The following is a 24,019-nucleotide window of genomic DNA, read 5'->3' on the forward strand; positions in this document are numbered from 1 at the left end:
CCTGGGCAACAGAGCGAGGCCCTGTCTAAAAAAGGTCCCAAGATGAATCAGAATGGAATTCTTCAAGTTATTTTGTCTACTAACTTTGTGATATAATTCTACAGAATCATTCTAATTGTATGACAGTTATTCCGACTAGATCAGAATCATTCCGAAGAGACTGAGCATCTCTGGCAGAGAATACGCTATAGGCCCTTTAAAAATATGTCTTAGTATTTCACATTGTCTTATAAGTTGTCGGATTGCAGGCAAATTACTGAACCTCACTAAGCCTATTTTCTCATCTGTAGAATTCTGCCCAGGCTGGAGTGCCTGGCACAACTTATATGCTCAGTAAACGTCGATGAAATGAATTTTAAGAGATGTCTGCTTTTGGCTCACTGTTTTTCTTCCATTCTTTCTATATGCACTTCCCTTCTCCCCTGTCGTCCCCCATTTCTCTTTTTTTGTTTTTTGAGATGGAGTCTCGCTGGTTGCCCAGGCTGGAGTGCAGTGACGCGATCTTGGCTCACTGCAATCTCCACCTCCCAGGTTCAAGGGACTCTCCTGCCTCAGCCTCCCACGTAGTTGGGATTACAGGCCTGCGCCACCACGCCTGGCTAATTTTTGTGTTTCTTTTTAGTAGAGACGGGGTTTCACCATGTTGGCCAGGCTGGTCTCCAACTTCTGACCTCAGGTGATTCGCCTGCCTCAGCCTCCCAAAGTGCTGGGATTCCAGGCGTGAGCCCCTGCGCCCGCCCATTTCTTCTCCTTCTTCCTCTTCCCTCCCCTCTATTTCCAAATTGTATGGCAGTCAGTGAATCTTTCTTTTTTTTTCTGGAGACAGGGTCTCGCTCTGTTGCCCAGGCTGGAGTGCAATGGCGCAATCTCGGCTCACTGCAACCTCCGCCTCCCACCTCAGCCTCCCGACTAGCTGGGCCCACAGGCGCATGCACCACCAGACCCAGCTAATTTTTTCTATTTATGTTTTGGTAGAGATGAGGTTTTACCATGTTGCCCAGGCTGGTCTCAAACTCCTGGCCTTAAACAATCCACCCGCCTCGGCCTCCCAGTGTGCTGGGATTACAGGCATGAGCCACTGTGTCCGGCCTAGGTTTGAATCTTTAGGAAGACTAGAGTTAAAGCGAAAATGTGATGGTTTTACTTCATCGACTGGAATCCTTTTACCTATATGATCCCTTAGATTTCCTTCAAGGTCCACCTTATATATCACTCAAGTAAATAAAACCTTTTGCAGAAAACCTCAGCCCACACTGATAACTGTAGTTTTGTTTCTCACAGAATCTAAATAGTGTAGACAGGTATTTATTGAATAGTGTCTGTGCATACAAAAATACACTTTTGAAAACTCAAGAGCATGTTCTGGTAATTTTTCTTTCTCAGATTGAATATTAAGACTTCAGAGTAACAATATGAAGATAGAAATATAGAGTTAAAAGTCTTTAGCCTCTGCCCCTGGTAAACAGAAGGTACTGCATCATGTAAGTGTGGTTTTTTGTTTGTTTGTTTTTTAAGATGGAGTTTTGCTCTTGTCGTCCAGGCTGGAGTGCAGTGGCGTGATCTTGGCTCACTGCAACTTCAGCCTCCCAGGTTCAAGCGATTCTCCTGCCTCAGCCTCCTGAGTAGCTGGGATTACAGGCACCCGCCACCACGCTGGGCTAATCTTGTATTTTTAGTAGAGACAAGGTTTCTCCGTGTTGGTCAGGCTGGTCTCGAACTCCCGACCTCAGGTGATCCACCTGCCTCGGCCTCCCAAAGTGCTGGGATTACAGACGTGAGCCATGGCGCCCATACAACATTGGCTGTGCCAAGCCACAGGCATCTGGTTTTAACGCCGTTGCCATGGGCCTCTGAGTGCTCTGAGTTCCTTCGTGGATTGGTATTTTGCACAAACATTTTTATGGCCCTCCAGGTGACAGTGCGGAAACACAGAGGAAGATATAAAGTCCTGACAGGCTATGATGGTAAAATCACGATTGCGGCACACTAACAAGCGAGCAGAAGTGCTGTTCCATTTCCCCTCCTCCCCAGTGTGCGAGAAGAGCCAGCCTAGACGCAGTGGGGTACAGGCTCCTTTTCAGATTTTCACTAAGAAAAGATTTGCCTTCACTACAACCTCGAATCCTAGTTGTCCATGGTGTCTGGAACCTTCCTCGTGGTCAGGTCCATGGACGGATGCGTCCGTTTTGGGTTTTCACGGCAGACCAAACTTTACTTCCAAATCCCAAAACTGCCTTCAGATCCGGACCTCTGGACTTGCTATTTGAATTCAGAGAAGCATGATTTACTAATGAGAAGAGGCAGGCTACCAGCTCGAGTTACAAGGCTCTGAGGGCCGCCATAATAACGTGGGCCAAGGGCTTTTAATGGCAGTGTCTGCTTTCATGACTGTACACAAAGTACAGAACGGAGTACTGGCTCCTGGCAGTTTGGAAGCTACTATCTGGGAAACTGGCACTTGTCTTAGACCTCAGGTTGCCACTCTGGTTGGACAGCAAAAGGAAAATGGGGATGTTGTCTATTAAAGAGACCAAAGCCACAGGAAAAAAACAGTTCTCTATTAAATTAACATTATGACCAGGCACGGTGGCTCACGCCTGTAATCCCAGCACTTTGGGAGGCTGAGGCGGGTGGATCACTTGAGGTCAGGAGATCGAGACCAGCCTGGCTAACATGGTGAAACCCCGTCTCTACTAAAAAAAAAATACAAAAATTATCCAGGTGTGGTGGCGTGCACCTGTAATCCCAGCTACTTGGGAGGGTGAGGTAGGAGAATCACTTGAACCCGGGAAGCAGATGTTGCGGTGAGCCAAGATCGCGCCACTGCACTCCAGCCTGGGGGACAGAGTGAGACCACATCTCAAAAACATAAAACAAAATAACATTTCTATTTGTCTGTCTATGACTTAGAATACTGGCTGATACTATACGAGCCCATAGACTCAGAATAAACTCTGAGCTCCAATAATCCTAGTTACTTGGGAAGCTGAGGTAGGAGGACTGCTTGAGGCCAGGAGTTCAAGACCAGCCTGGGCAGCAGAGAGAGACCCCCATCTCAATTTAAAAAAAGAAAAAAAAGCCAGGTGTGGAGGATCACACCTGTAATCCCAGCAGTTTCAGAGACTGAGGCAAGTGGATCACCTGAGGTCAGGAGTTTGAGACCAGCCTGGGCAACATGGCAAAACCCCTTCTTTACTAAAAACACAGACATTAGCTGGGCCTGGTGGTGTGTGTTTTACTATTATTTTTGTTGCTGCTGTTAGATTCAATGCTAGGTATTGATAGTTTTAATGCTATTGTAATAATATATATAAATTTTCAATTTTCTATTCTAAGTCTGTTGCTGATATATAAAAGATAGATTTTTATATACGAATCTTGGTTCCTTTTTTTCCCAGTAGTTTCATGAAAATGCTGATCCATTGATATCTTGCTTTGGATATTGATGTTCAGAAGTCTGAAACTTTTTTTCCTTTGCGACTCTTTCTTTTTGCCAAGTATCTAAGGCAATTAATCCTACACATCTAAGCTACCACCAACACTTTAATATACAGAAACCTGCCATTCCTGTTGGCATCATTTTCTGACCCACAGGTCCCTAATGTGCATATACTTCCTATCTTCTTGTTTTCCAACCTTGACCTAATGACTGGTTTTCAGTAGCTCTAGGGATTTAACTTGATTTCCTCTTGGTAGCTCTTTTTCGTTCCAAGGCTTGCCTTGGATCTTCCAGTCTTGGTTTCTTTCTTTTCTTGTTTTTTAAGACCCACTATGAAGCAGAATCTTGGTTTCTTAACCTATTCTTTTGCTGATGATCCCAATATCTGAGTGATATTCCGCTTTGGTTTTACTTTGGCTGAGAATACAATTCAGGAGGTAAGTCTCAGGAGCAAGGGCTGAAAATTCTACCATCAACAGGTGTGGTCCTCATGGCAGGACGGGAGTTAACTGGCAAAGTGCTAAATCTGAGGTTTCTTCTGACATTGTTTTGGAGGGCTTAAAAGGAGACTAACGTAAATATCTTCTGGCCGGGCGTGATGGCTCACGCCTGTAATCCTAGCACTTTGGGAGGCCAAGGCGGGTGGATCACCTGAGGTCAGAAGTTCGAGACCAGCCTGGCCAATATGTGAAACCCCATCTCTACTAAAAACACATAAATTAACCAGGCATGGTGGCTCACACCTGTAATCCCAGCTATTTGGGAGGCTGAAGCAGGAGAATCACTTGAACTTGAGAGGCAGAGGTTGCAGTGAGCCGAGATCGAGCTGCTGCACTCCAGCCTGGGCGACAGAGCCAGACTCCGTCTCAAAAATAAAAATAAATAAATAAATAGATATCTTCTATTTTAAAACATACGTAAAAGATGTTTATCTACTATAAGATAATCTCAAAAGATTCATGACTTTTAAAATAGAAGATATTTATATTAGTCTTTTTAAATTTTGAGAGTTTTTCAGGGAAAAGAGCTAGGAAACCTCTGAAAAAGTCTATTCGTTACAGAGAAAACTTAAACGCAAACTAGTTTTCATGCAGCTTCTCAGAGAAGAAAAGTGGTTTTCAAAAAATATAAGCTACACGCAGAGGGTTAATAGGGATAATGACATCAAGACCTAGAGCTACCTAAGGTGCTTTGTAATTGGCAAATACAAAATAAGGGAAGGTGTTATGCAATTTGCTTGGAAGACTTAAAGATAATATCTTCAAAGAAAGTCTAACGACTTTGTTTTTGAGATGATCTCACTCTGTCGCCCAGGCTACAGTGCAGTGGGGAGACCATAGCTCACTGCAGCCTCGACCTCTTAGGCTCATGCAGTCCTCCCACCTTAGCCTGAGAAGCAGTTAGGACTACAGATGTGTACTACCACATCCAGATAATTTTTTTACTTTTCCGGTTATTTTTATAATTTATTTCTTTATAGAGACAGAGTCTTGCTATGTTGCCCAAGCTGGTCTCACACTCCAGGCCTCAAGTGATCCTTCCACCTCCTAGTGACCTCTTAAAAACAATTATTCCACATATATGTACAATATTCTCAGGCCGGTGCAGTGGTTCACACCTATCATCCTAGCGCTATGGCAGTGGGCCAAGGCGGACAGATCACTTGAGCTCAGGAATTCAAGATCAGCCTGGACAACGTAGTGGAACCCTGTCTCTACCGAAAATTTAAGAAACTATCTGGGTGTGGTGGCAGGTGCCTGTAGTCCCAGCTACCTGAGGGCTGAGGCAGAAGAATCATTTGAGCCTGGGGGGTGGAGGTTGCAGTGAGCTGAGATCACTCCACTGCACTCCAGCCTAGGTGACAAAGTAACACCGTGTCTCAAAAACAAAACAAAACAAAAATCAGTAAAAATAAAATAAAATAAAAATATTCTCTCAGCTGGGCATGGCAGCTCATGCCTGTAATCCCAGTGCTTTGAGAGGCCAAGGAGGGAGAAACACCTGAGGCCCAGAGACGGAGACCAGCCTGGGCAACAAAGCAAGACCCCACCTCCGCCCACCTCTACAAACAATGAAACCACAGCCTGGTGTGGTGGAGTGCCCTGCAGTCCCAGCTACTCGGGAGGCTGAGGTGCGAGAATCGCTTGAGCCCAGGATTGCAATGAGCTATAATTGTGCTGTTGCACTCCAGCCTGAGTGACGGCGTGAGATCCTGTGTCTAAAATAAATACGTAGGCTGGCTATGGTGGCTCATGCCTGTCATCTCAACAGTTTGGGAGGCTGATGTGGGCAGATCACCTGAGGTCAGGAGTTTGAGACCAGCCTGGATGGCGAAACCCTGTCTCTACCAAAAATATTTTAAAAATTAGGTGGGCACGGTGGTGCACGCCTGTAGTCCCAGCTCCTCGGGAGGCTGGGGTGGGAGAATTGTTTAAACCCAGGAGGCAGAGGTTGCAGTGAGCTGAGATCGCGCCACGGCACTCCAGCCTGGGTGATGAAGTGGACAGGGTGAGACTCCATCTCCATCAAAAAATAAAAATAAAAATTAAAAATATAAATAAAATGGTTTTCCAACATCTGTGTAGGGAATAATGAAAATTCCCCTCTGTAAAGCATAAACTTCTCCAAACAGCTCGTCAATGAAAAGCTGGTAACAGGCCATCCTCTGTAACTTTCTTTCTTCTTTTTCTTTTTTTCTTTTTTTTTTTTTTGAGATGGAGTCTCACACTGTCACCCAGGCTGGAGTGCAGTGGCGTGATCTCGGCTCACTGCAACCTCAGCCTCCCGGGTTCAAGCAACTTTCCTGCCTCAGCCTTCTGAGTAGCTGGGACTATAGGCGCCCGCCACCACACCCAGCTAATTTTTGTATTTTTAGTAGAGACGGGGTTTCACCATGTTGGCCAGGATGGTCTCCATCTCTTGACTTCGTGATCCACCTGTCTTGGCTTCCCAAAGTGCTGGGATTACAGGCGTGAGCCACCGTGCCAGGCCATCCTCTGTAACTTTCTAAACTGCTCATAGAAAAGTTATCAGTCATCCTAATACGACTTGTTTCTAACTGCTTAGGTTATAGCCCCAACTTTGTTTTGCAAGTCCATTCCTTAAAACTCGGGATGCATTTTCTTATAAAAGTAAACTAGATATGAGGTTAGGTCCTAATGACCACAAAAGCTCACAAATCCACTTTATCCTCAAAATACAATAAAAATAACACGATAAAGCCCAACCACCATGTCTAAGAAGGTTCATAATGTGCTTAATGTCTTCTTCAGGAACGGACTTTTCCGTCTGGGACGCGAGAATACAAGAGACCGTCTGAGGCGAGGCCCCCTGTGGGGGCTGTGGGGGTGTTTGTGGGGTGGGATATGAGGATGAGAACTAAGAGCTCCAGGGGGATGGGGTCTCCTAGGGCTCTATACTCCAGACACACCTGTACAACCCAGGCCAGCTCTCTAGTTGCTCTCTTTATATTTTCTGGGTTTTTTTTTTTTTTTTTTTTTTTTTTTCTGAGACGGAATCTTGTTCTGTCACCCAGGCTGGAGTGCAGTGGCGCAATCTCGGCTCACTGAAACCTCCAGGGTTCAAGCAATTCTCCTGCCTCAGCCTCCCAAGTAGCGGGGATTACAGGTGCGTGCCACCACACCCGGCTAATTTTTGTATTTTTAGTAGAGATGGAGTTTCACCATGTTAGCCAGGCTGGTCTCAAACTCCTGACCTCAGGACATCCACCCGCCTCAGCCTCCTAAAGTGCTGGGACTACAGGCGTGAGCCACCACGCCCGGCTATATTTTCAATAGTAAAGGAACGCCAGAAGAAACAACGATCTTTTATGCGTGACTCTTCTCTGCTTAAGATGGCTTCCATATATTTAATAGCTGTGTTAGCTCAGTTACTTGTGGTGTTAAGCAGGTAATTCTTACCTGGACTTCAAATTGCCATTCTTTTTTGACATTAATTAGCTGTTTTTGAAGTGATATTATCTGTTTTCTTCCTTTTTCCTCCCTAGAAGATATAAGAATGATTTGTGTTTAGAGCAGTGCCTCTCAAACCTTAGCATGCACAAGGATCACCTGCACGTAAGAAAACCGAATTCCTCGACTGCACCCCCAGAGACTGACTCAGCAAGGCTGGGAGGGGCCCTGAAACATGCATCTCTATCGAGTTCCCAAGGGATGCCAATGGTGCTGGTCCACCTCACACATGTTCAATAACACGTTTTAAAAGACAGATTTGTTTTAATAGATTGGAGGAAGATTTTCTGGCTTATCAGTGTTGAATCTAAGATAGTTGCTGCTGAGAAAAAGTGAAGAAGAGAAAGACAGCAAGAGGAGAAAGAAGAATCCTTTCTACTTTGGACACTTTAATTACACATTCTTACCCTCACAACAGCCCGATTCCTATTTTACCGACGAGAAAACGCGGTGTGGACAGCTAAGGTGAGCTGATGTGCTGGATGTGAGAATGTGCCTCACCGATCTCCACCTACAGGGGGCGTAAATCAGCAAGGGTCCCGGCTTCCAGCTCTGACACCTTCTGTGTGTGCCGAGGCCACACTGCCCACAGACTGCTGCCATCCCATTATTAAGTGTGGCAGGAGTCGCATGGGACGGGCCTTTCCTGGGGAGCCAGGGCATCTCTGATGGTTGACTTTGGCTCAAGGACTCCTGATGACCTTACCAAACACAGCCGTGTCTTCTAGCCTCTCCTTCACTGGGGGTCGGCCTTGCACTGGTTCTGAGGGTTCCCTCCCCATTTTCTCTCACGCAGGTCTTTCCCCTGATAAAATCTTTGCGTGAATAATTCCATCTTGGCATCCATTTCTCAGAAGACCTGGACTAACACGCTTGCAATGGTCACACAAACAGTAAATGGCAGAAAGGGGTTCAAACTCAGGACTGTCTGACACCAGAGCCTCTGAACTTAGCTACTTTATTTGACTGTTTCTCAATCTGCTCTGAGAAACAGCCTTCTGCTTCTCTCCAACAATCCCATCATTTAGGTTTAAAACAAACAAAAAATAGCAAAACAATACCAAAATAAACAAAACAAAACAACAAAAAAGACTTCTCACTAAACTGCAGCTAGGTAAAGATTTTTACTCAAGAATTTTTATTTTTATGTATTTATTTTTCTTTTTTTGAGACAGAAAAAAAAGGAGTGCAGAGGCACGATCTCGACTCACTGCAACCCCCGCCTCCCGGGTTTAAACAATTCTCCTGCCTCGGCCTCCCAAGTACCTGGGATTACAGGCGCCACCACACTGGCTAATTTTTGTACTTTTAGTAGAGATGGAGTTTTTGCCACGTTGGCCAGGCTGGTCTCGAATTCCTGACGTCAGGTGATCCACCTGCCTTGGCCTTCCAAAGTGCTGGTGTTACAGGCGTGAGTCACTGAACCCAGGCAGGAATTTTTAGAAAGCACAGAGTTAACTAGAATCTTGAGACTGTCATTGCCAAAACAAACTATAGATTTTGTACTTCCCACTCGTAGATCACAAAAAATAGATAAGAAAGCTGCAGAATGAATACTTTCCCTCTACTACTAATTCAGTATCCCAAGGACAGGTTTATTGGAACAAACAAATATGGTTTACATGAGATTATAAAAGTACCCATTTTTACACATATACACCATGGAATACTAGGCAGCCATAAAAAAGGATGAGTTCATGTCCTCTGCAGGGACATGGATGAAAGTGGAAACCATCATTCTGAGAAACTATTGCAAGGACAGAAAACCAAACACCGCCATGATCTCGCTCATAGGTGGGAATTGAACAATGAGATCACTTGGACACAGGGCAGGGAACATCACACACCGGGGCCTGTCAAGGGGTAGGGGGCTGGGGGAGGGATAGCATTAGGAGAAATACCTAATGTAGATGACGAGTTGATGGGGCAGCAAACCAACAAGGCATATGTATACCTATGGATCAAACCTGCACGTTGTGCACATGTGCCCTAGAACTTAAGGTATTAAAAAAAAAAAAAAGTGCCCATTTTAGAAAATCTGGAAAATGCAAAGAAAGTGTGAAGAGAAATAAAAATCACCCATACTCCCACTATCTGGAGTTAACACTGAAATTTTATTCTATTTCCTCCCAGTCAATACACGCTGTAAGTTTTCTCTTACAAAACTAAGTTATATTATGGGCATAATTTTCACCCTAACTTCACTTGACATAACTATGTGCTCTTTCTCGTTTTATTTAGCAGGTGAACACACGCATGTATTTCTGTTCCCTCTTTTTTTTTTTTGAGGCAGAGTCTTGTTCTGTCGCCCAGCCTAGAGTGCAGTGGCGTGACCTCAGCTCACTGCAACCTCCACCTCGAGGGTTCAAGCAATTCTCCTGCCTCAGCTTCCTGAGTAGCTGGGACTACAGGTGCGCACCACCATGCCTGGCTAATTTTTGTATTATAGTAGAGGTGGGGTGTCACCATGTTGGCCAGGCTGGTCTCAAACTCCTGACCTCAAGTGATCCACCCACCTCGGCTTCCCAAAGTGCTGGGATTACAGGTGTGAGCCACCGTGCCCAGCCCTCCGTTCCCTCCTGAAACAATACTAAAATAACAGGCAAGAAATAATAAAAGATGTAAACCTGTAAAGACAAACAGATTGGGAGAAGAAACGATGCAGCTGACAGACATCAGCAAAATTAAAGAAGATATAAAGCAGACAAGAGAAAAATGAGATCTAAATGTGTACAGAGTGAGAAACCAAGAAGAAGAAAATGGAATAAAGCTACAGGCCCCCCAGAAAAGCTCAGCACATGAAGGCACCACACATCTTCAAAGGCTCAACCGTGCCACAGGGTGAAATCCAGGGGGAGTGAGTGAAAGTCTGGCAAAGGAGCAGGATGACCTGATTCCCTTCCCCAGGCCTGTGGCCAGGCAGCTGCCTTTCCTCCTCTTGGGAGATCACGGGTGTTTGGTCAGTTTTGGTTTCCTGGAATGGTTGAACCGAGGATTTGGACTTGGAGACAGACACCAGACACAGCTGGAGGTGGAGATGAAGGGCCATGCTAAAAACAGGAGGACCGAAAAACATTCTGCTCACTGGACGGTGAGTTTCCCCAGCCTTTCCCTGTCCAGCTCTCAACACACGGGTAGTGAGAGAGTAACCATTACTTCTTCACTGCCCCTCACCCCTCCCAGCAAAGACTGGACCACACCGAGGGAGAAGATGGGCTTTTCTTTTCTGCCCAGCCTTGCTACAGTGCAGCGCTGTTCACATGCGCAAAGCACAGCATCCATGAGCTTCTTTGCACTTCACTCTTAAATACAAACGGACGGCCAAAGATGACCCAACACAATTCCCCTAACATTAAAAGCAGAGACTAGAGCCAGGTGCGGTGGCTCACACCTATAAGCCCAACACTTTGGGAGGCCAAGGTGGAAGGATCACTTAAGGCCAGGAGTTGGAGACTAGCGTGGGCAACATAGTGAGACTTCGTCTCTTAAAAAAAAAAAAAAAATTAGCTGGGCATAGTGGCAAATGTCTTCCAGCTAGTCAGGAGGCTGAGGCAGAAGGATAGCTTGAGCTCAGGAGTTTGAGGCTGCAGTGGGCTATGATTGTGCCACCGCACTCCAGCCTGGGTGACAGAGTAACATTTTCCTCTAAAAAATTTAGATGTAAATTAAAAAACAAAACAAAACAAAACAAAACAGAAGGCTGGGTGTGGTGGCTCACGCCTGTAATCCCAGCACTTTGGGAGGCTGAGGTGGGCACCATATGCCTGTAATCCCAGCACTCTGGGAGGCCAAGGTGGGCGCCATACGCCTGTAATCCCAGCACTCTGGGAGGCCAAGGTGGGCGCCATACGCCTGTAATCCCAGCACTTTGGGAGGCCGAGGCAGGCGCCATATGCCTGTAATCCCAGCACTTTGGGAGGCCGAGGCGGGCACCATACGCCTATAATCCCAGCACTCTGGGAGGCCAAGGCGGGCACCATACGCCTGTAATCCCAGCACTTTGGGAGGCCAAGGCGGGCACCATACGCCTGTAATCCCAGCACTTTGGGAGGCCGAGGCGGGCGCCATACGCCTGTAATCCCAGCACTTTGGGAGGCCGAGGTGGGCGCCATACACCTGTAATCCCAGCACTTTGGGAGGCCGAGGCGGGCGCATGCACTCTAGCATGGGCAACAAGAGTGAAACTGTCTCAAAAACAAAACAAAACAAAACAGAACTAAAACAAACGGGAGAAAAAGTAACTCAGAGAGAAGAAAGACAATACAAGAAACAGAAGACAATGTAAAACAAAGACAGACAACTATAATTAATGTTCTTAGAACTATATGAGAAGGCTGGGTATGGTGGTTCAAACCTGTAATCCTAGCACTTTGGGAGGCCAAGACAGGCAGATCACTTGAGCTCAGGAGTTCGAGACCAGCCTGGGCAACCTGGCAAAACCCCATCTCTACAAAACAACACAAAAAATTAGCTGGGCAGGCCTGCGTCCCCAGCGACTTGAGGGGCTGAGGCAGGACTGCTTGAGCCCAGGAAGTCAAGGCTGCCGTGAGCCAAGATCATGCCACTGCACTCCAGCCTGAGTGACAAAAAAGGATACCATAAAAAATGAAAAACTCAGGGAAGAGCTCTTAGAAATCAATGTTAGCATAACATTTTGAAAAATTAAACACAAGAGTTGGAAGATAAGGCCAGTTGTGGTTGGGGTTACAGGCATGATCCCAGAACTTTGGGAGGCCGAGGTGGGTGGATTGTTTGAGCCCACGGTTTTGAGACCAGCCTGGTTAACACGGTGAGACTCTGAGTTTACAAAAATAAAACAATAGCCAGGCATGGGGGCGCACACCCGTGGTCCCAGCTACTCGGGAGGCTACTCACTTGGGCCTGGGACCCAGGTAGAGGCTACAGTGAGCTGTGATCATGCCACTGCACTTCGGCCTGGGAGGCAGAGCAAGACCTAGTCTCAGAAAAAAAAGAAAAAGAGCCCGTAATCCCAGCACTTTGGGAGGCCAAGGTGGGTGGATCATGTGGTCAAGAGATCGAGACCATCCTGGCCAACAGGGTGAAACACTGTCTCTACCACAAATACAAAAATTAGCCAGGCACAGTGATGGGTGCCTATAATCCCAGCTACTGGGAGGCTGAGGCAGGAGAATCACTTGAACCCGGGAGGCGGAGGTTGCGGTGAGCCGAGATGGTGCCACTGCACACCAGCCTGGTGACAGAGAGACTCTGTCTCAAAAAAAAAAAAGAAAGAGTTGGAAGACAAAGTTAAGGAAATCTCTCTAAGAATGGAATAAAAACAATGCAGATGGTAAATAAGCAAAAAAGGACAAGAAACATTCAGGATCAATCATTACAGGATTGACATCCAAAGAGAGTTCCAGGCCGGGTGCAGTGGCTCACGCCTGTAATTCTAGCACTTTGGGAGGCCGAGGTGGGTGGATCACTTGCAGTCAGGAGTTCGAGACCAGCCTGGCCAACATGGTGAAACCCCATCTCTACTAAAAATACAAAATTAGTTGGGCATGGTGGGGCAGACCTGTAATCCCAGCTACTTGGGAGGCTGAGGCAGGAGGATCGCTTGAACCTGGGAAACAAAGGTTGCAGTGAACTGAGACCGTGCCACTGTACTGCAACCTGGGTGACAGAGTAAGACTCCGTCTCAAAAAAACAAAACAAACCAAAAAAAAAAAAAAAAAAGCAGTTCTAGAAAGAATTCGTAAGTTGAAAGGTTCTGGAAAAGAAAAACTGTCCTTGGCATTCATTTGTTATTGTTCAGTGATTTTCAATGAATTAAATTTTTTTTTTTTTTTTGAAACTGGAGTCTCACTCTGTCGCCCAGGCTGGAGTGCAGTGGTGCGATCTCACCTCACTGCAAGCTCCACCTCCCGGGTTCACGCCATTCTCCTGCCTCAGCCTCCCGAGTAGCTGGAACTACAGGCATCTGCCACCACGCCTGGCTAATTTTTTGTATTTTTAGTAGAAACGGGGTTTTACCATGTTGGCCAGGATGGTCTCGATCTCCTGACCTCGTGATCCGCCTGCCTCAGCCTCCCAAAGTGCTGGGATTACAGGTGTGAGCCACCGTGCCCAGCCGAATTCAATCTTAAGAAAGATTACTAGAAAAGGAAGAATAAATACAGATAACGAAGGCCTAGAAATCTGACTTACTGTCCCAGCAGAACTAGGAAGAAAACCCAAATTCTGACTTCTAGTAATCTTCCCTGGAAAGCATATGGCTGGTTTGCTTTAACATTCAAGGATTTCCAGTAAGAGTGTTTCAGCACTTTAAAATACAGCAAAGCAAGTAAACCTAACATTACTCTGACCTGGCAATGACGTCATAGAAATGCATTTTGTTTTCCCTCTCTTTGCTCAAAGCTTGCAGGAGACTGTTGTAAGTACCCGAATCTTGCAACTCCTCAATGGTATCTGCAATCACATCGCTGAAAAACTGCCTGTAAGGAGAAACAGACCAACAAAAAAATGAGTTAATCAATTATGTTTTCCGCCCGGCACAGTGGCTCACGCCTGTAATCCCAGCACTTTGGGAAGCCGAGGCAGACGGATCACGAGATCAAGAGATCAAGACCATCCTGGTCAACATGGTAAAACCCCGTCTCTACCAAAAATACAAAAAAATTAGCTGGGCGTGGTGGCTCGCATCTGTAATCCCAGCTACTCAGGAGGCTGAGGCAGGAGAATCACTGGAACCTGGGAGTTGGAGGTTGCAGTGAGCCAAGATCACCACTGCACTCCAGCCTGGCAACAGAGCGAGACTCCATCTCAATAAATTAATAAACAAATCATATTTTCAGGCCAGGTGCAGTGGCATGCGCCCTAATTCCAGCTACTTGGGAGGCTGAGGTGGAAGAATTGCTTGAGCCCAGGAGTTTGAGATCAGCTGGGACTACATAGCAAGACCTGGTCTCAAAATATATATATATATTATATTGATATATATGTATTGATATACATATAAAAAATATGCATTTCCCTACATTCACAAAGGGCTACAGAAGTCACACAAGTTAAGACCCAGGCCAGGTGCGGTGACTCACGCCTGTAATCCCAGCACTTCAGGAGGCCGAGGTGGGTGGATCACCTGAGGTCGGGTGTTCGAGACCAGCCTGGTCAACATGGTGAAATCCCTTCTCTACTAAAAATACAAAAATTAGCCAGGTGTGGTGGTGGGCACCTGTAATCCCAGCTACTTCAGAGACTGAGGCAGGAGAATTGCTTGAATGCAGGAGGCAGAGGTTACAGTGAGCTGAGATCACGCCACTGCACTCCAGCCTGGGTGACAGAGCCAGACTCTGTCTCAAAAAAAAAAAAAAAGAAAAAGAAAAAACGCAAAAGTTTGATTAGGTTTTTTAAAAAAGTTTGTTTTAATGATTTAACTTTTTCAAAATTATGAAATATTTCAAAAATTTAGAAAGTATAATGAATAAAATGAATATTTATGTATGTAACACCAAATTTACATATTTTACCACAGTAGAGACTTGGTTTTTTTTAAAGATTACGTATGTCAGATATATCTGAAGTCTCTAGTCCCAGTCTCCTCAATCTTCCCCAAAGATAAACACTCTTCTGAATTTGGTGATTATTATTCTCTGGCATGTTGTGATACTTTTATTATGTGTTTGTGTGTTTTATTTAAGTAATACGTGTAGTTTTACATGTTTTTATTTTTATTTTTATTTTTTTTGAGATGGAGACTCGCTCTGTTACCCAGGCTGGAGTGCCATGGCTCTATCTCGGCTCACTGCAACCTCTGCCCCCTGGGTTCAATGACTCTCCCGCCTTAGCCTCCTGAGTAGCTGGGATTACAAGTGTGGGCCACGTCACTCGGCTAAAAAAAAAAAAAAGTTTTCTTTAATTTCTAGTTTGCTAAGAGGTTTTTGGTATTGGTTTTTAAATGATGAATATATGCTGAATTTTGCCAAATGTCTTTTCTGCATCTATTGATCTTTCTTTTTATTTATTTTTTTACATTTTCTGATGCTAAACTATTTTTGCATTTCTGGGATAATTCCAATTTCATTATGATGTTCCTTCTGGGTCTTTTTATCTTTTTTTTTTTGAGATGGAGTCTCGCTCTGTCACCCAGGCTGGAGTACAGTAGCGCGATCTCAGCTCACTGCAAGCTCCACCTCCCAGGATCACGCCATTCTCCTGCCTTAGCCTCCCGAGTAGCTGGGACTACAGGCACGTGCCACCATGCCTGGCTAATTTTTGTATTTTTATTAGAGACAGGGTTTCACCATGTTGGCCAGGCTGGTCTGAAACTCCGGACCTCAAGTGATCTGCCCACCTCAGCCTCCCAAAGTGCTAAGATTACAGGCGTTAGCCATCACACCCAGCCAAATGTTCATATTTTCGAGATGAGTAAACCAGGTTCAGGAAAGTTAAGTGACTTGCCCGTGGTCACATAACTAGTTTGAGAAAGAGCTGGAAATATATAATCCAGGTTTCCTAACGCCTAGTCGCTGTTCTTCATGATATTCTCCTAAGTGGAATGTTAAAAAAAACTGCTGTTTAGGCCGGGCACAAGGGCTCACACCTGTAATTCCAGCACTTTGAGGGGCCGAGGTAGGAGGATCACTTGAGTCTAGGAGTTCAAGACCAGTCTGGGCAACAATGTGAGATCCCCCCCATCTCACAAAAATTTAAAAAACAAACAAACAAACAAAAGGCTGGTCATGGTGGCACGTGCCTGTAGTCCCCGCCACTCAGGAGGCTGAGGAAGGAGGGTGCTTCGAGGCTGCAGTGAGTCATGTTTGTGCCACTGCACTCCTGCCTGGGTGACAGAGTGAGACCCTGTCTCAAAATAATGATAATAATAATAAAATAAAAATTAAAAACTGCTATTCAATGATTTGACATAGTTGGCAATAATTATAGTTACTATTTTCCATAACAAAGAACTCAAGGGAGAGGGAGAGAGAATAGCCAGTTTTAGCTGGCATGGTAAGGAAGTCCCCTCTGCTTTAATCTTTCCAAGAAAACTAATTCTGTGGCCGGGCGCAGTGGCTCACGCCTGTGATCCCAGCACTTTGGGAGATTGAGGCGGGAGGATCACCTGAGGTCGGGAGTTGGAGACCAGCCTGGCCAACATGGTGAAACCCTGTCTCTACTAAAACTACAAAATTAGCTGGGCCTGGTGGCAGGTGCCTGTAATCCCAGCTACTTGGGAGGCTGAGGCAGGAGAATCGCTTGGATCCAGGAGGCGGAGGTTGCAGTGAGCTGGGATCGTGCCACTGCACTCTAGTCTGGGCAACAGAATGAGACTCTGTCTCCAAAAAAAAAGAAAAGTAACTTTGTGATTTTTAAAAATTGTTAATTAATTAATTAATTAGAGACAGGGTCTCACTCTGTCACTCAGGCTGGAATGCAGTGGCATGATCATAACTCACTGTAACTTCTACCTCCCCGGCTTGAGTGGTCCTCCCCTGCCTCAGCCTCCTAAGTAGCTAGGACTAAAGCACGCCACCGTGCCCAGCTAATTTTTTTCATTTTTGTGGAGATGAGGTATCGCTATGTTGCCCAGACTGGTCTTGAACTCCTAGCTTCAAGCGCTCCTCCCACTTCAGCCTCGCAAAGTGCTGGGATCACAGGTGTGAGCCACCACCTGCAGCCAGGAAAGTAACTTCGACAAGACCATTCACGTCATGTTCTCTGTTTCTGCTTTCTTCAGCCCTTTTCTGCCTGTAAAGCCAACCTCCTCTGCCCAGGTCATCAGAACAGTACTTCTACTTCATAGAATGAGGTGTTGCCTGATTTAGAACTGCAAATAAAAGCCAATTAGGATATTTAGATTTGTTGCAATTTTGTCTTTTGACAGTAGTATGTTACAATACAGTAATTATTAATTCAATGCAATAAGACAATAATACATAAAGATGAGTAGAGCAAGGAAAGCATACACAAACTTCCTACAAATTCCCATTTTAAATTCATAAAGTGTTGTAGTTTTTTTGTTGTTGTTTTGCTTTTTCAGTTTTTTTTTTTTTTTTTTTTTTGAGATAGGGCCTCACTGTCACCCCTGCTGGAGTGCAGTGGCACAATCACAGCTCACTGCAGCCTCAATTTCCCAGGCTCGCGTGATCCTCCCACCTCAGCCTCCAGAGTAGCTGGGACCACAGGTGCGCACCACCACGCCCAGCTAATTTTTTTGATTTTTAGTAGAGATGAGATTTCATATGTTACCCAGGCTGGTTTCAAACTCCTGGGCTCACGCAATTCTCCTGTAGCAGGACAAGCCACAGACAAAACTCCTCAGACACCGAATTAAAGAAGGAAGAGGTTTTTTATTCGGTTGGGAGCATCAGCAGACTCGTGTCTTAAGAGCCGAACTCCCCGAAAAAGAAATTCTTGGCCTTTTTAAAGGCTTACAACTTTAAGGGGTCCACGTGAAAGGGTCGTGATAAATCAAGCAAGCGTGGGAAATGTGACTGGGGGCTACATGCATCAGCTGACAGAACAAAAAGTTTTACAATGCTTTTTTCATACAGTGTCTGGAATTTACAGACAACACGAGTAGTTTAGCTCAGGGATTGATGTTACTATTATTACTTTTTTTAACTCCTAGGGTCAGGTGGTGGTGCCAAGGTTGTCTGGCTTTTTATCTTTTGTTTCTTTCTAGCGTTTTGCTTTTTTAAATCTTTTGTTTCTTTCTAGCGTTTTGTTTTTTTCTAACGTTTTCTCTCCTCCTGTCTCGTGAACTAGGCACGGTCGGGGGAGGAGGGCAGCAGGAGTAGTAGTGGTCTCCTTCCTTACTCCCACCTTGGCCTCCCAAACTCACAGGCGTGCGCCGCCACGCCTGGCCTGTTGTAGTTTTTATGTCTTTGATATTTTGATTTCCACTTTGATTCTGGATAACTGGTGGAGATGTACATTTTGTGAGTATACCCTGGGTTTCATATGGAATATAAATCTAAAACTAATCCCTTACAAATAATTGCGACTGGTATTTTGGGTTTTTCAGGAAAAGATACGAGCCACACACTGAGAATGAAAAGCACATGAACCGGGCAATTTATAAGCAGGATGCCTTTCTCTCTGATGCAGATCTGGGCCAGATTGACTTTAGCGAGATCTTACCCTTGGTTAGGGTCTAATACCGAGGTCAGCAAACTTTTTCTGTAAAGGGACAAATAGTAAACATCTGGCTTTGCAGGGCATAAGTTCTCTTTGGCAATGACTCAGCTTTGCACTGTGGCATGAAAGCAGTCACAGACAATGTATAAACAAATGGGCAATGCCATATTCCAGTAAGACTTTTCAAAAACAGACTTCAGACTGGATACAGCTAGTGGCCCTGGGTAACTGCAGTAAACTCTCATTTACCAAAAGTTCTCAACATAATGTTACACCCTGTTAACAGGCTTCTTTGTCACTGAGGCAGCTGACGATAAAAAATTATGAGACAATGGGAATTTAGACTGCCTTTAAGAAACCCTCAGGATTAAAACACAGTTTGGAATTTGGCTATATAGAATAATAAGAAATAGCTATAAAGTAGCTATTAATGGATAAAGCATCACAATAGCTACCAATTTGTGCCAGGCACTAGGCTAAAGCCTTATTTCTAACCCTTACACTAATGTTGCAAGGTTGCTATCACTGTCACGTTTTTTTTTCGAGACGGAGTCTTGCTCTGTTGCCCTGGCTGGAGTGTAGTGGTGCCATCTCGGCTCACTGTAACCTCCGCCTCCCAGGTTCAAGCACTTCTCCTACCTCAGCCTCCTGAGTAGCTGGGATTACAGGCATGCACCACCACACCTGGCTAATTTTTGTATTTTTAGTAGAGACTGGGTTTCACCTTGTTGGCCAGGTTGGTCTCGAACTCCTGACCTCGTGATCTGCCCGCCTCGGCCTCCCAAAGTGCTGGGATTACAGGTGTGAGCCCTGGCACCCGGCCCATTCTCATTTTTAGTAATTGAAAACAGCCAGCATGCCTGCATTTTTTAGTAATTGAAAATAGCCAGCGCACCTGTCGTCCCAGCCCTGGGAGAGGATCACTGGAAGCCAGACGCTTGAGGGCAGCACGCTCTATGATATCTCTGTCAGTAGCCACTGGCTTCCAGCCTGGGCTACAGAGTGACCTCGTCTCTAAAAAATAAACAGTCTGCAGGTATATGTCTGAAGGAAAAAAAAAAAGAAAAAAGAAAAAAATTTTAAAAATAAATAAAATAAAAATTGGAAACAAAGACAAACGGCCGGGCACAGTGGCTCACGCCTGTAATCCCAGCACTTTGGGAGGCAGAGGCAGGTGGATCATCTGAGGTCAGGAGTTCAAGAGTAGCCTGGGCAACATGGTGAAACCTGGGGTTTTGCTAAATAATACAAAAATTAGCCGGGCGTGGTGGCATGCACCTGTAATCCCAGCTCTTCAGGAGGCTGAGGCAGGAGAATTGCTTGAACCCAGGAGGTGGAGGCTGCACTGAGCCGAGATCACACCACTGCACTCCAGCTGGGCGACAAGAGCAAAACTCAGTCTCAAAAAAAAAAAAAAAGAAACAAAAAAGAAAGACTTAATAACTTATGCAATATCATATAGCCGCCTTGCTTTCTATTCATATCACCCTGCCTCTAGGCAGTCTTGAGCTAATTTTATTCTCAGCAGTCATTTTGCATACACAGTAATGACTAACCCGTAGAAGAGAGCAGTCAGCCACCCGGGCACCCATTCTCTCATCTATGTATAAATACGTAAGTCCACTGCCAAATGTCTTCCCTCCTTACCTATCAATCTGAATTTTCTTCAGTGTCTCCGTAGTCATGATGGTCTGCCTTGCAGGTTTTTTGAAGAGAAGATCCTGTGTCTTGTGAAACTCCACAGCGAACTGGCCTCCTTGTCTGATTTCTGGCAAGCTGGGTCTTTCCTTGGTTATTAACGGACTGGGTATTTTTGTAACTGTTGAAGCCACTGGAAGTTTGTCTAGATTCTTTCCTTCTAGATTCATTTCTCTGCTTTTCTTTTAAAACAATAAACAGTATTAGAAATAATTTTGTTAAACAGACAACCACAAGAAAGAGGCCTTTGTCTACATTTTTCAACGTTATCTTCTCTGACTTCTACCCTATCCTCCAAGAAAATGTGCCCCTTTCTTCAGCCACACCAAACCACACCCTGCTGCTAACTTCACACAACATTCCCCCTGTCATTCCCCAACCTACCACCTGCTACACTCTGCTCAAAAGTAAAGTTCTTTGTGAAATATCTCTGTTAGCAGGCGTTTCTCATATGGTAATTTTTTATAAAGTATCTCCATCAGGTCATGGTTTCTAGGAGGGAGGGGACGGTGTCTTAGCGATCTTGGTTCCCCTTCAAAAAAAACTTTTTTTGAAGACTAGTCTCAAGTTATTTTTGGAACAAGATTGGATATTCAATAAATGTGGCCATCTTTACAGTCCTATTGCTTAGAACAATGACTAGCATATAGCAGAGACGCAAATGTTCCTTGAACATATGAACATGAAAAATAAATTAAAAAAGGAGAATCACACTAAAAGCAGAGGTTGATAGTACATTTAGTGGCGTGGTGTAGATTTTGAGGATCGTGGAGGGAAAAGCCAAAATCATTTCTTTTTCAGACCCAAACTTGAATATTAGGGACCACAGGAACAGCATATGCCTTTCAGTTGATGATGCCTGTGTAAATTAAACTGTGGCTAAACGCCTGAGCCACTGAGAGGCCACACAATGCAGTGACTACACATGTGGGTTCTGAAAGCGTGTTTGAGTCCAGCTCCATCTCTCAACTGTATTGACCTTGGGCAACTATTTAACATCTCTGTGTCCCCATATCCCGCTGGTAAAATAAACGGTTATTATTTTAGATTCTGTCTAAGGCAATAAGGGGAAAATGTAAGGTCTAGGAGGCCCCACTGTCTTTTTTCCTTTTTCTTTTGGGACGAAGTCTCGCTGTCACCCAGGCTGGAGCGTAGTGGCACGATCTCGTCTCACTGTGACCTCTGGGATGTCCCATTTTCTGAGTTCCCTAACCACTATTCCTCTACCTTTATACTTGGACATCTGGAAAAGGATGCAAATGTGTCACATGGCCTGACTTACCTATTACTAGAAAGAAATGTGAATTTTTAGAATAAAATTAAAGAAATGAGCTAAGTGTTCTGGTTGACTCACTAAAAAAAATTTTTTTTGAGATGGAGTCTCACTCTGTTGCTCAGGCTGGATTACAGTGGCACAATCTCCACTCACTGCAACCTCTGCCTCCCAGGTTCAAGCAATTCTCCTGCCTCAGCCTCCTGAGTAGCTGGGATTACAGGCGAGCACCATCATGCACAGCTAATTTTTTTGTATTTTTAGTAGAGACAGGGTTTCACCATTTTGGCCAGGCTGGTCTCAAACTCCTGACCTCAGGTGATCCACCTGCCTCGGCCTCCCAAAGCGCTGAGATTACAGGCGTGAGCCACCGTGCCTGGCCTCTAAAAATTTATATATATATAATTTATATATTTTATATTGCACACACTATGTACAAGACAGGGTTTTTTACTGTAAAGAAAAAGAGAAGAAAAACAGTATTCCCTGCAAGAAAGTTCTTTCCAAACTTTGGTCAAATCACTCTCATTTATGGTAGAACCAGGTAATTAATGTATGTTTCATCCTTTCATTTCATAATTCTAATACAGGAAAATGTACCTGGAGATGGCCTTAGCTGTAAAAACGGCTTTAAAAGAGGGATAATGCTAACCTTTCCTTTCAAGGTTGTTAAGAGGCTAAAGGATGTCAAGCCTTTGGGAAAGAAAACATCTATATACATACTAACATTTAAAAATATATAGCCTAGGCCCTATGGGGCAGCGGCATCCTCAAATTCATGAGTCAGAACAACTATAGTACCATGAAATAAAAACCAAAAAATATTTTAAGAGATTCACAATTTTTAAAAGATATGAAACTAACATATTGAGAAATGGGCTTTTAAATTGCTATTAATCAACATGATTATGGTAAAGTTACCACGATTATACATACTAAATATTACTATTTACACTACAGTAAAATCCCAAGGGGGGTTTCTGTTGAGTCAGAAAATTCTGTGGGTAAAAGGTCACTATAATAAACCAGAAAAAAGCAGTGCAAAAGTTTCATTCTTTTATTTACTGGAGAAGTGACTGCTGCCGAATACTGTCGATTAATTCAGCGTTTTCATTCTTGAGATTCCATGATGGCAAATTACTCTTTTCAAAGGCTGACAGCAGGTAGCATTGAAAAGACTTCATTTATTAACTGAATGTCTTCCCATTTGTTTGTCCTTCCTTCCTTCCTTCCTTCCTTTCCTTCCTTCCTTCCTTCCTTCCCTTTCTCCCTCCCTCCTTCCTTCCCTTCCTCCCTCCTTCCTTCCTTCTTTCCTTCCTTCCCTCCCTCCCTCCCTCCCTCTTTCTTTCTCTTTCAACAAGGTCTCACTCTGTCACCCAGGTTGGCATGCAGTGATATGACCTTGGCTTACTGCAGCCTCAGTCTCATGGGCTCAAATGATCATCCCATATCCGCCTCCTGAGTAGCTGGGACTACAGGTGTATGCCACCATGCCTGGCTAATTTTTGTATTTTCTTGGTAGAGATGGGGTCTTCTCTGCTGCCCAGACTGGTCTCAAACTCCTGGCCTCAAGCATTTCTCCCACCTTGGCCTCCCAAAGCACCCATTTTATTTTTGATTCTTGTTGAAGGAGATAATAAATAGGAAGAACACACCAGTCTCTTGTGTTCTATTTGTTAGCCATCTTAAATTGTAAAGATTAGACTCTTATTTTAAATGCAATGGAAGATTTTGTTCTTAGATTCTTATCTGTTTGCCCTTCATAAGTTAACAAGGAAGTTAACTTACATTATACAATTCCTGTGATACCTATATTATTTTAAAACTACCCCAAAACTCATAGAAGGCTGGCACTACAAGGGATCTATGGGTCATTTAGGTAAAACTCCATTACAACTTACAAATGAGAAAACTTAGACCAAAAAAGTGAAGTGACTGCTAACAGCACAAAACTATATCCCAGACGCCTCCTGACTCCAAAGCCATTGCTCTATAAAATCTTATCTAAACTTTTTAAACTTTAATGAACGCTTTAAGAACCCAGACTGTATGTGTAACAATAATAATTTTAAAAATTTGAAATTTTAATGGAAAAGTAAAGGGAAATGTAATTTTCTTCTCTCGATAAATATAGCCTTCTTTACTGTTAGACATGAAAATCAAAAACAAAACAAAACAAAACAAAAGAAAAGCATTTTACCCTCTCATTTATATAGCAATTTTCATTGGTCATAGAATCAGACATAAGAATATCTTCTGGGCTGGGCGCGGGGGCTCACGCCTGTAATCTCTCAGCACTTTGGGAGGCCGAGGCGGGCAGATCACTTGAGGTTGGGAGTTCAAGACCAGCCTGACCAACATGGAGAAACCCCATCTCTACTAAAAATACAAAATTAGTTGGGTGTGGTGGCGCATGCCGGTAATCCCAGCTACTCGGGAGGCTGAGGCAGGAGAATCGCTTGAACCCAGGAGGCAGAGGTTGCCGTGAGCCGAGACACTCCAGCCTGGGCAAAAAGAGCGAAACTCTGTCTCAAA

The 24,019-nt window shown here is 44.5% G+C and overlaps 1 protein-coding gene across 2 annotated transcripts in view; it reads right to left on the bottom strand.

The window, feature by feature from the left end:
• IQCG (IQ motif containing G) overlaps nucleotides 1–24,019 on the bottom strand; it is a 68,121-nt gene that overhangs the window by 26,700 nt on the left and 17,402 nt on the right. For both annotated transcript variants that reach the window (XM_025377730.1, XM_025377731.1), the window contains 3 exons: nucleotides 20,161–20,393; nucleotides 13,740–13,868; nucleotides 7,360–7,441 (listed from right to left, as the gene is read on the bottom strand). In XM_025377730.1, the coding sequence (XP_025233515.1) occupies nucleotides 7,360–7,441; nucleotides 13,740–13,868; nucleotides 20,161–20,393 (444 nt within the window). The remainder of the gene's footprint in view (nucleotides 1–7,359; nucleotides 7,442–13,739; nucleotides 13,869–20,160; nucleotides 20,394–24,019) is intronic.

This window comes from Theropithecus gelada, chromosome 2, assembly GCF_003255815.1.
Source record: "Theropithecus gelada isolate Dixy chromosome 2, Tgel_1.0, whole genome shotgun sequence".
Classification (NCBI taxonomy): Eukaryota; Metazoa; Chordata; class Mammalia; order Primates; family Cercopithecidae; genus Theropithecus; species Theropithecus gelada.